This window comes from Pseudonaja textilis, chromosome 2, assembly GCF_049901715.1.
Source record: "Pseudonaja textilis isolate UNSWEBS1 chromosome 2, rPseTex1.2, whole genome shotgun sequence".
NCBI lineage: Eukaryota > Metazoa > Chordata > Lepidosauria > Squamata > Elapidae > Pseudonaja > Pseudonaja textilis.
In genome coordinates, this window is record NC_141991.1 from 32,522,729 (window position 1) to 32,535,333 (window position 12,605).

At 37.1% G+C, this 12,605-nt stretch overlaps 1 protein-coding gene across 1 annotated transcript in view; it reads right to left on the reverse strand.

Annotated features, from left to right (window-relative positions):
• Positions 1–8,584: 8,584 nt before the first annotated feature.
• The window catches only part of MDFIC2 (MyoD family inhibitor domain containing 2), a 52,323-nt gene continuing 48,302 nt past the window's right edge, over positions 8,585–12,605 (reverse strand). The window contains exon 3 of the mRNA XM_026720717.2: positions 8,585–8,901. Coding sequence (XP_026576502.1) covers positions 8,642–8,901 — 260 coding nt within the window. The 3' untranslated portion in view covers positions 8,585–8,641. The remainder of the gene's footprint in view (positions 8,902–12,605) is intronic.

Below are 12,605 nucleotides of genomic sequence, written 5' to 3' on the forward strand. Positions count from 1 at the left end.
TCCCTCTCTGCGAAAATAAAGCCGATAAAAATATCTGTCTTGTAATTTGGAAGCAATAGTATTGGGGGGAAGAGCTCACTGATGTGTTATGTGAGAGACGAATGCCAACCCATCTTAAATCTATGATTTACAAAACAACCATCCGCCCTGTTGTACTGTATGACACTGAATGCTGGGCAGCAACAACAGGGGCCGCAAATGCTCCATTGGATACTGGGCATCTCCCTTCTTGACCACATCACAAATGACACCATTTGACAACATTTTGGTGTGGCACTAATTATAGAGAAGATGAGAGAAGTCTGACTCTGCTGGTTTGGACATGTCCAGCTTCCACCGTGGCCAAGTCTGCCCACCAAATAGAAGTCAATGGCCAATGACCTCGCAGGCATCCAAAACAGAGATGACACCATCAACAAAGATATGCAAACCACAGGCCTGCACTTTGGAGACACAGCTGGCCATGCAAAGTGGTGCTCAATGATCCAAAAAGCAGACCCTGAACCTGTGGGAATACTCTAGGAAGAAGAAGAGTCTTGGGGAAAAAAAGTCTTGGGCAAACCCTTTGAGATGTTATATTCCTTGAAAAATATCATCCATGTTTCTGAGCGTTTTCATCTTTTCAATATCAAGTTAATATTGCTGTTTGCAAAATAGGCATGAACATATTTAGTAAGATGGCTTTAAAAAAAACAAATCCAAACAAAAAAAGTAAGCAATTTTTGAATTTTCATTCCATCTGGAAATTGTTTAGTGTGTGGGAAATCAGTTTACCCTTACTGAACTTGACATCATGTGCTCTTCATAAAGGTAAAATGTAGTTCACATGACTTCAGCACCTGTGATTCACTGCTAAGGTATTGACCATTAGCTTTAATCTTCCTGGAAATTCAAAAAGCAATTAAGTGGAGTTAGGATTTTGTTCCAACACTAAGCAGTGAGAGATTTTTGAAATAGGTTTTGATAGACTTGAACAAAAATGTATATGATTAAGAACTGGATATAACCTAAAATATTAAGGAAAAAAATTATGATGGACTTGCATAACTGTGTAAAGCTGCATCATATTAATTTATGTAATGCACACAGACAAATTGTCAAGACCTGTATAGGTTACAGAATATAGAAACTTCAGCATTGAAATTATAATTTATATTTAATTGCAAGAAAATATGTATTTGGCAGCATGAGATCCCTAGCAAAAAAAAGCACCTTGTGACAATGGCATGATGTCATTTATTTGGCCTTTTTACCTCTCATGTACAGTTGGGATTAAGTTTTGAATAATCATGATTTTTCTCTATTTCAATAGGTACTGCAGGTTGACTCAAGTCTAGTCTAATTCCTTAGCTTTACATTGCCAGAGAATTGAGTTCATTCTGCAATCAGATATAGATAGAACAGACATTTGAGAAAGTTCTTACTTTTCCCATCACATACTAATGATAGCACCCAAGATGGATGCCTAAGCCACTCTATGTTCCAAACTCCATCACACAAAGCTGTTCTCACACGTATATGGTCCAATAGCTGATCATTGCTCTGAAGAACTGTTTTCTCTTATCTGTGGTTTTTTCAACGACAATTTAAAACATATTCTGGTTTGAGACCTTTGGGTCTATGGTTGAAACATTCACACTTTAGAATGCTACTGTATTCCTAGCACTGGCTGAGAAGGTAAATGTAATATTAGACATTGGGTCAACTTTTCAGTTATTCCTTACTGAAGAAGCAAAACAGAATGACCACAGATGGATTGATATTGTTTTAAATTTTTAAATTTAATTTTAAAATTAAAAAACATCATTTTAAAAAAGGTTGCATAGAAAGACAAATATAGATGTGTTTGGTTTAAAACATGTGGTTGATCTGCCATTCTTTAAGAATACTCTAATGTTTTCACTTCTTCTGCCTCAGCTTAAAGTAACATATGACTGATCATGCTGGAACAGAAATAGCAATAGCACTTAGACTTGTATACCACTTCACAGCAGTTTACAGAGTCAGCATATTGACCCCAACAATCTGGGTCCTCATTTTACCCACCTTGGAAGGCTGAGTCAACCTTGAGCCTGGTGATATTCGAACTGCCAAATTGCCAGCAGCCAGCAGAAGTAGTCTGCAGTACTGCATCCTAACCACTGTGCCAGCAAGGAATACCACTTTCTCCAGATAAATTGTCATATTCTCCATGCTTTGTTTTGGTGCTTGATGTATAGTGCAATCAAAGCATGACTATATTGGGAATTGGGTCTTCTGGAGAGCAACATCTTCACCTTCTTGTAAATTTATTTAGCATCCTATAGCAAATATTTAGTAGGAGCTTGGAAATGAATTAGAAGGAAGAACAGATCTACTAATGGGCTATCCGTGTTTAGCCCTCTATTACAACTTCCAGTTTAAATGGTTAAAGGGATAGATGATACATGATAGATAGATAAGACAGATCGATCAATCAATAGATAGATAGATAGATAGATAGATAGATAGATAGATAGATAGATAGACAGACAGACAGGTAGACGAGAGAGGGAGGGAGGGAGGGACAGAGAGAGAGATTTATATCTCAGGCAAAGGGGCTGTTTTCACTATTTACGCTGCAAGTTATAATACAGGGCTAAATAAATAAATAGAATAAAATTATTCTTGAGACAATTATAAATGTTTCAAAATGATAATCATTAGTAAGAAATATATATAGACTTGAAATACTACTTTTAGAAAATTAATAAAAGCTAAACGAAAGAAAAAGAGACAAAAACAAATACACATGCTGCTGGGAAATTCTGGGAGTTGAAGTCCACGCATTTTAAATTGCTAAGTTTGGAAAAAACTCATCTAGAGGTTCTCTATCAGTCACCATTTTGCTTGGGCTTGTCATAATCTTCCCATTGCTTGAAACTACCTTAAGCTGACAACACTTGCATTAGAAGTAACTTCTTGTTTCCTAGAGAGATTTCATTGAATATGTTTGGTGAGTTCACAGGAAGATGGGCCCATGGTTACAGGGCTTCAGTATTTGAGCTAATTCCATTGAACATACAGTACTTCCAAGTAAATGTAAAATACATTTGCTACTTTAATATATGGAAATAGTGTTTAAGAAGAAATAAGATTTACTGAAATAAAGCATGAAATTTATTGTGCAGGACCTTGTTTAGTTTACAATATTAAATGCAGATATTATGGAGCTACAAATGCTCACATTGTGCGTGAAATGAAGCATGTATTATTATGGAATAAAACAAAAATTGCAGCTGTTTTCTTGTGCTGTTGTTAACAATTCTGTGTCTATTCCCCAAAGTGGATGTCTTACTTTAACTGTACATCATATTTACTAGATATGAAGTCTTTCATTTTTTCCTCTGTAATGAGTTAATAGAATTCTTTTTTTTACAGTTTACCGAATAGCACGTACCATTCTTTTCCCAGCCATGATTTCTGTTTCTAAATGGGAAAATGTACAGCAAAGTCAGGGAGGAGATTCAAGGTGAATAGTTCTACTTATTGTCACTGGGGATATTTTTTCTCGATTATAAAATCTCTTCTACCCTTTATTCTAATAAGTGAACATGGAGACATATATAAACTGTGAAGAAATTTTTGCAATCATTGGGGTTTTATTTGGCGTAGGCTGGTAGGACTTTGATAGTAGGGTGTGTAATGGAATAAAAGCTGGCTGTGTAGACCTGTCACTGGGGGAAATCAGAACCAAGGACAGAGCAAATAGAAGATAAGAGATTAAAAGCAGGTGATCTTAAAAGGAATGGGAGAGACACCAGAAGGAGATCTCACCTGAAAATAGGGAGCAATTTCCTGACAATGAGATCAAGTAATCAATGAAACAGTTTGCCTCCTGAAGTTGTGAATGCTCCATCACTGGAAGTTTTCAAGAGAAGATTGGATAAACATTTGTCCAGGATGATATAAGGGCTCCTGCCTTGGATAGGAAGTTGGACTAAAAGACCTCCAAAGTCTCTTCCACCCCTATGATTCTATGACTCAGTTTGTTTAAAATGTGCTATGCTTTTCAAATGTCCTAATAACCATATGGCTTGACAATTGCAACATACTATACAAGGGGCTGCCCTTGATGACCAACCAGAAGCTTGAACTGGTCCAGAATGCAGAGGCATAGGCAGTGATGAGCATGCTCCAGTATGCCCAGGTGATATCTCTGCTTCATGAGCTGCATTGATTGCCAATTTTCTTCTACGTTGGATTCAAAGTGCTAATTGCTACCTCTAAAGTCCTACATGGCAAAGCAACTGTTGATTGAAGGACCACATGTCTCCCATAACATCTGCCCAGCTGATTCAATCCTACAGGTTTGGTATGCTCCAAGTTTCTTTGAGTAAACTATGTCATCCATCAAACCCAGTAGCCTGCCTTCTCTGTAGCCTGCCTTCTCTGTAGCCTGCCTTCTCTGTAGGGGCCACCTCAAGAGACTCCTCTTGAGATCCAGATGGCCTCCCCTTTGCTCTTTAAAACTATCAGGCTCTTTACCTAAGCCAAGGGTCTTTAAACTTGATAGCTTTAAGACTTGTGGACTTCAACTCCAGGAATTCCTGAGCTAACATGACTGGAGGAGGAATTCTGGGAGTTGAAGTCCACAAGTCTTAAAGCTGTCAAGTTTGAAGACACTGACCTAGGCCTTTGGTGAGGGAGAGTGAGACCCTTCTTGCTTAATTCCATGTATCTGCCATTTTTTTTTACCATTGTTTCACTTTTGTTGGCTTTTCTGTAATTTCTCTGATTCTGGTGGGTTGCTGTTTTCCTGCCTCAGAATAGTTCCCAAATACATAAAAAGGTTTTCATTGTGGGAAATACAAATGAAACTTCTAGAAATTCTAATGGCAGAATACTACTTGTTATGAGTCTATAACTTGGGCTATTATATATATATGGGTACAGCTATGCAGGTCTTGGTGTGTTTGGGTCTTTTCCCGTGAAAGGTTGAAAGCATCTTAGCAACGTTTCGATGAGGTCCCACTCACCATCTTCAGGCTGGTGCTTTTGGCTTCATGCTTGTGCGAGCAAAGTGTGATCGGAACTGCCGTCTCCCTATATATACTGGTGGGGAGGTTGGCTGTGTTGCGATTTCTTGATTGGTTGATGGAGTTGATGTTTGCAGATTGGCTGGCTTTTTTGTAAGAGCATGTGTGGCTAAGGCATTGTCTGTGTGTCTATCAGCTTCCTGTGTTGTAACAACCTGGGTAATGGGCTGTGTGATGACCTTCTGAGTTCTATTGTTTTGACATCCTGGGTCTTGCGCTGTAATCTCCTGGGTCGTAATGACCTGGGTCATGGGCTGTGTGATGACTTTCTGACAATAGAAGAACTCAACAATAGAACTCAGAAGGTCATCGCACACTAGAATAGAATACAATAGAATACAATATATATGGTATTCAGCTTTGTTCGGGTATTTTCCCACATCATTATAGTTGTGCTTTTAAAGTTGTAGCAATGTTTCGGCAGAATCTCACCTGCCATCATCAGGCTTCTGTATAGTATTCGTCTGTGAGTCAGACTTTCACAGCCATTTCTGTTTTAAATTTGGTGCTAGCCTATGCTGTTCCAGAATGGTTTTTTCTTCATCCTGATTGGTTGGGAGTCTTGGTCTGTGTTTATTGGTCTTGGAGTTTGCTGTGTTCTGCTTGATTGGTGTTTCTAATATCTTCTGTCTGTTTTGTAGCTTTTTTGTCTTGATTGGCTGGCAACATTATGTTACCTGTATTGGAGGCTTTTAGTGCAGCTTGGCTCCAAGTAAACGGATGGCTACCATTTATTAGGAAGCTAGGTTTCATCTGGGTGCCTGGTTGGGGTGTGTTTGAGCTGGAGGTGGGGGGGGTCTGTTTGTGCCCAGGTGTTTGCTTGGCTTGTGGTGTGGAGATTTTTTGTTTGTGAGTGCAGGCTTCCAGATAATTGACAGTCTGGTGGGGTCATCTCTTCTATTCATGCTTTCAGGTCTTTTTTCAGTCTCTATGGCTTCTCTGATAATTCTGTGGCTGGGGTTTTCTATAGTGGCTAGGGTTTTGGTGCCATTGAAGTCAATGCTATGACCTGTGGCTTTCATTGTTGGACTAGTGAGGAAGTGTGTATGGTTCTGGATATTTTGTGATGATGCGTGAGTGGTATTTTACTTTGGTAGATGATAGATAGATAGATAGATAGATAGATAGATAGATAGATAGATAGATATAGAGATAGAGATAGAGATGATAGAGATAGAGATAGAGATATATAGATATCGATAGATATATATAGATATCGATAGATATATAGATATAGATTTGAAATATAATCCAACAGCCTGTGTGGTGTTGGCTAGCAAGTCTAGGAATTACAGAGACAGTTTGATGTAATGATTGAGGCACCAGGTTAGGAACCAGAAGATGGTAGTTCTAACGTTCTTTATAAGTTCTACCTTACTTACAAAACCAGCAGGATGACCTGGGGCCAGTCATTCACTTTCAGCCCTAGGAAGGATGGAATTGGAAACCACTTCTAAAATCTTGCCAAGAAAACTGCAGAGAATTGTCCAGACAGCATCCAGAGTCAACACTGGCTCTAAGACATATATACACACAAGTAGGAATTAATAATAGTTGAGCGGAGTGATGGCCTAGTGGTGAAAACGCCCGCTTCCCACTCAGAAAGTTGAGAGTTCAATCCTAGGTAGTAACAGATGTTTCTCTCTCCCAGGGCACAAACAAAAAATACTTGCTGTGAACTCCATGTGGCATTAGGAAGGGTATCCAGCCAGGAAATGCTCAGTTCTATCCAGTCACCCTGACTCTTCCCTGAATTATGGTTTACAGGATTGTAAAAAGGAAGTTGGGTATTAGTAGTATTCTCCTTCTTAACTGCTGGCTTTATGATCTGCCTTTGGCTCAGGATTTTTGTCAGTTGCTGACTGTGTTTCTATAAAATGTGCACTAGAACATACAGATAAGCAAGCTTATCTCTTGTTAAGAAATATAGATCCACAAAATAAGATGGCTGCCTGAGCTAGTTTATAAACTAGTCTTCTGAATGATCACATTTTGTCTTCCTTTTTGCTGAGTGTGGGTATTTCATGCCACACAGACAAAATTTACACGGGGTGGAATCTGTCACTTTTAACAACATCAAAAACAAAGTCTCGTTGGTTCATCTCTGAAATTCAATTTATTTTGCAACAGTATAATGGCATCCAAAATCCATTCCTTATGATACAATTGTGAAAATCAATATATATAGTTGTGCTTTACGTTTTGGAAGAATCTCATCTGCCTGCCATCATCAGGCTGTGTTCGTCTGATGATGGCAGATGAGATTCTGCTGAAATGTTGGTACAACTTTAAAAGCACAACTATAATGACGTGGAAAAATACCTGAACAAAGCTGAATAACATATATATATATATATATATATATATATATATATATATATATATATATATATATATATATATATATATATATATATATCCATACATACACCGGTGAAAGTTTTTTAAAACGTGATAATGGGGCCTTATTTTCTGTTGAACCAACACTGTGAAGAAGCATCATGCTGCCATAATCTCTTGGTGCACAATGAAAATCTTAGGCTCACAGCTTTCAGAACCATAGTAAAAATACATGTTCTTTACAATACACTCAAAATATGTTTAAATGTCCATTTACTGTAATTATGCCTAGCCTTCTTTCTAATTCATTAAATTTTCTGACTGAAATAAAGTATGTGCGTGTGGGTGTGTCGTAAGAGACCGTAAAAATGAAATTTTAATTATAAAAGGACATAACATCATTCATTATTAATAATCACCAACAATGTGGAATATGTTTATATATAAAATCCATTAGGAAGATAAGTTGGTGGAGGTCCTAAAATAAGACAAGCATTTCTCCAGGACATACAGAATCAATTGTAAATAAAATTTGCCAAAAAATTGCAAGCAATTGGACTGATGTATTAATAAATTGGGACATCCCATGCTGCGTCAAATTAAGGCATATTCAGCCTTAATCCTCCTTTATAATTTGCTCTCTGCAAATGATATTTGAGATGGAGTTATCTGATAGATAGATGCTCCATTAAATCAGTAGCTTTTAAAAAAAAGCAAGCAAAAAACTCCCCACTTTTCATCCAAGAAGAATCTTCTTCAGCTTCTTGGATGAGAAGCAAAACATCTTCAAAGAAAAACCAAAAAGTCCAGTTATCTCTTGAAAAAGCACCTCTGGGCTGTCATTAAATCTTACAGTACTAAATTCAGCATATTTTATTAATTATATGTTGGGTGAAGAAATATTTATGGTGGGGGAATTGTCTTAAATATGCTACTTGCCAAGCTGCCTTTAGTTTCCCAAAGTTGAGTTTCATCAGAAAAGGAAAACAATATCTATATTTCTCACTCTGGAATATTACATACATGATTCTTAAACCCCATTACAAGACAGTTGCTCATCCAGTTTCTCATCTTAAATTTATAGGGAGAGGGCCCAAGCTATACAGACTGCACAGGGTTTAAAACAAGATGCATTTCAACAGGTGAAGCTGGAAAACATGTTGCTGTATGCTTGATACTATGGTTTAAATCAATCCATCCTTTGGTTTCCTCAAGGGTGGTTCGAGGGAACCAGTATTTTTACTCTAATGAAAACAGACTTGTGAGACTTCCAGAGCCAGTTCAAGACATTCCCCACTTTCCTGACAAGACTCAAGGATGCTGCAATCAATGTCACAGCTGCAGCTGCAGTCACCATTGTTGGAAGTGTCGCTTGAGGTTTGGTGATATCTGTAGGAAGGACAGCACGTATCGATCAGCCAGTTTTCACAGACGTCAGGCAACATGAACAGAAACTCCCAAAACTGGCAGAATAAGCAGGCCAGGATGAGGGTGGCACATTCATCTGTTTTCAAAAGGAAAAGGGCAAAGAGTGAGATTCAAAAGAGAAATGGGAATCCATTCACATTGCGATAGATTCTTTACGTTAAAATAACAACAACAACAACAACAACAACAACAATAATAATACTAATAATACTAATAATAATAATAATAATAATAATAATAATAATAATAATAATAATAATAATGGATTCACACACTTCTTATGCAATGAATCACCGGAAACATTTTAACCAGCACAATTAAATGCCACTGCTCAGCAGGAAGTCCCTTTTATCTATAGGAATCTTATTTATTGCAGCCATAAAAAACTGGATTGATATAGAAACAAAGATTGTGAAAGGAATGTGTACTGTACTAAGCATCTATTTAAGTGTAATCATAGGCAGAATCAGTATACCATGTGGATTAAACTTTTCTCCCTACATGCTGGGCTCCTGATTCCCAGACTCCCTTTTACTATGCTTAAAACATCTCCTTGGTTCTGTGCAGACTAACTTCCCATTAAAAAAAAGTTGCTAAAGGAGATGTCATAGAGAATGTTAAATTAAAACAATTCAAATTAAATTATCGTATCAAGAAAAGTACTAATGCATGAGTCCTGCATCAGAAATGGAGAGCAATTTTTTTAAAAAACCAGGCTTGACAGGTCAACTATTTTCCTGTTTAAATGAGAATGAGCCAGTTTGGTTAGTAGTTAAGGCAAGGGTCTTCCAACTTGGCAAGTGTAAGACTTATGGACTTCAACTCCCAGAATTTCTGAGCTAATGTGACTGGAGGAGGAGTTTTGGGAGTTGAAGTCCACAAGTCTTAAAGCTTTCAAGTTTGAAGACCTCTGAGTTAAAGCATTGGGCTAGAAAACAGTCTCACCTTGGCCATGAAAGCCAGCTGAGGGACTTTGGGCCAATCAACCTCTCTCAGTCCATGATGTGGGGGATCAGTTGGTCAGTCAATTCTTTTGCAACTAATGGATCAATAATCAGTTGATTTGGACAAAGCAGACCCTGTACTTGCAGGAAAAATGCTAGGAAGAAAAAGAATCTCCTGGAAGATGATCCCAAGAATCTTAATTGCATCTTAACTCTTTTAATAAGTTTGTAAAATTCCCAGGGAGCAAGAGATTATATTTATAGCCTGCCTTTATTATTTTGATAAATAACCCAAGACAATGAACATACCTAATATTGCTTCCTCTTCTTATTTTACCCACAACAACCCATTGAGATGGTTGGACTGTGAAAAAGTGATTCAGAGGTGGTATTCATCAGGTTCTGACCAGTTCTGGAGAACTGGTAGCAGAAATTTTGAGTAGTTTGGAGAAACGGCAAATACAACCTCTGACTGGAGATTTTACAGTATCCTTCCCCTGCCACAACCACAGAACCGGTAGTAAAAAAATTTGAATCCACCACTGCAGTGATTGGCCCAAAGTCACCCAGCTGGTTTTCATGCCTAAGGTGAGACTATAGCTCCGAGTCTTTTTCTAGGCTGTTGCAGGTAATCATTATTCCAAAGTGGTGTTCAAGATTTAGTGTCCTTTATTTAGCCATGGGGCAGGCAAACAAGTTCTTTCTGTGATTGGTTGCATAGATTGTCACAAAGTTTGGTCCATTTTAACCTAAGTATACTGCCAATTACCATTGTCATCACTTGCCTAGACTTGAATCCCCCTTCCTAATTATCTACACTACAGGGAAGTACCATTTGGTTTACTAGTATCTATAAACACTCTTTGATTAAATTTCTTAACCCAATTCACATTATATACCAATAACCCCCTTAACATCAGAATAAAAAAGCAGTTCATCCCCAGGAACTTTCTGTTAGTCAAAAGCTTCCTTAAGTATCCCAAATATTACATTAAAATCAAGTTTTATAATATCAGATAATAACACCAAGAAGCACAGCATTTAATTAATTTTTATTGGTAAGCTATCATCCATAATATTATCAATTTTAATACTCATCTAAATTTGTCAGGATCTATTTAAGTTCAGACAAGCACAAGTAACTCCCAAGTCAGTCTGAGAGAATGAAAATGACTAGATTTGGGAGATACTAAGTAAATTCATGCTGATATTTTTTTCTGAGTAAATGAACTGAAATAATTATCAAATTGAAACATGTTATAAGGTGACACTACTGCATTTAATTGTATGAAATTTACAGTGTAGAAAACGTAATCATTTTATCCAGTAGTCCATGGTGTAATTAAAGTTCTCCTCTTTTAGGTAACATATATTTATTAAGTTTTTCCTCCCACCCCCACCCCCGCCTGCCTTGGCACTCAAATAGAAGAAAATCAAATCTGAAGTTAAGCATCTTTTCAATTCTGACTTGAAATGTAAGATCTGTTTTCTTAATAATATGCACGCTTCTCAGTTTATTAACCTTGTTGGCATCTGCATAATTTTAATCAGAGAATGGATATTGCTCTTAAGGTCTTCCCATTATTTGCAGGAAGGACCACACAAAAAGACAACATTTTAATAAGAAAGTGATGTTCCAATGGAACATACACTGTGCCTTACATTAAAGATGCTTTTAAATCTCCGTCAGACCACACGCCATGAAACTATGGTAATGGATATAATTCTTTTCTTTTTTTTGCAAGATTTTCATGTATCACTTCTTCCTCCCTCCTCCCACTACTTAAATGTTTAATAAACAATAAATATTAGCAACTGAGCATTTATTTCTAGGTATTTATTCCTATACGTAAAAATAAATTAGATGTAAATTCAGATGCAAACTTTCTTTTTTGTCTTCTGCCTGTCTGGCTGCTCACAAAAAACGTAATTCATGCGTTTATCTCAATAAGAAAAATGATCTCCCTTCTCCATCAGTAGATAAATTATAACAACAGGAACTATATTTAATAATGTTGTCAGATTGACCCAAAGGTATTTTTTCAGGTGGCAACTGGACTTGCTTTTCCTTTTGAAGACATTTCGCTTCTCATTCAAGAAGCTTCTTCAACTCTGACAGGATAGTGTGGAATGGAAGGGTTTATATTCCTCACAGACCTGGATGACTGAGATGACCTGGGTGACTGAGAATCTCTACAGACTGTTGTCAGATTTACTTCACTCTACATTTTCTTGACCTCAGTTGCTTTTGACCATTGGTCCTTTCTTCCTTATGCCAGAGTTCCTTCTCCCCAGCTGCTGATTCAAATAGTCCAATTTTTGAAGGGATTTCTATCAATAGTTCTTCATGACGTGAACTGAATCATTTCTGCAAAGTGAATTAAATTCTTTGTTCCAAAGGGATCATTAAGTTGCATCAAATCTTTGTTTTTTATTTGGCCTGTGTATTTGATTGATTCATTTTAGATTATTTCCAAAACCAAGATTTTGCTTTCTTTTATCAAGTTTTCTGTAAGAATTACGGTTGTAAAGTGTGACTATTATTATTCATGCAAACCATTATTCATCAAAAATAAATCTTATTTGCCCCCATGTTTCCTATTAGATAACACAAATTTCACTTAGTTCTGGAAAGTTACTTCCATGAACCTCGTGGCTACCTAAAGTTGGAATAAGTGGAGCTGTTTATAGTTCATAGAAACCAATGTAAGTTTTCTCATCATTCCAGGAATTAAGTTAAATGTAAGAGTGTACAACTTATGGGGGAGGGCACCCTTGAAATTTCATTGACGAGCCATTCTCAAAAATTGGTCAGAACACACTTTAAAGTAGTCCA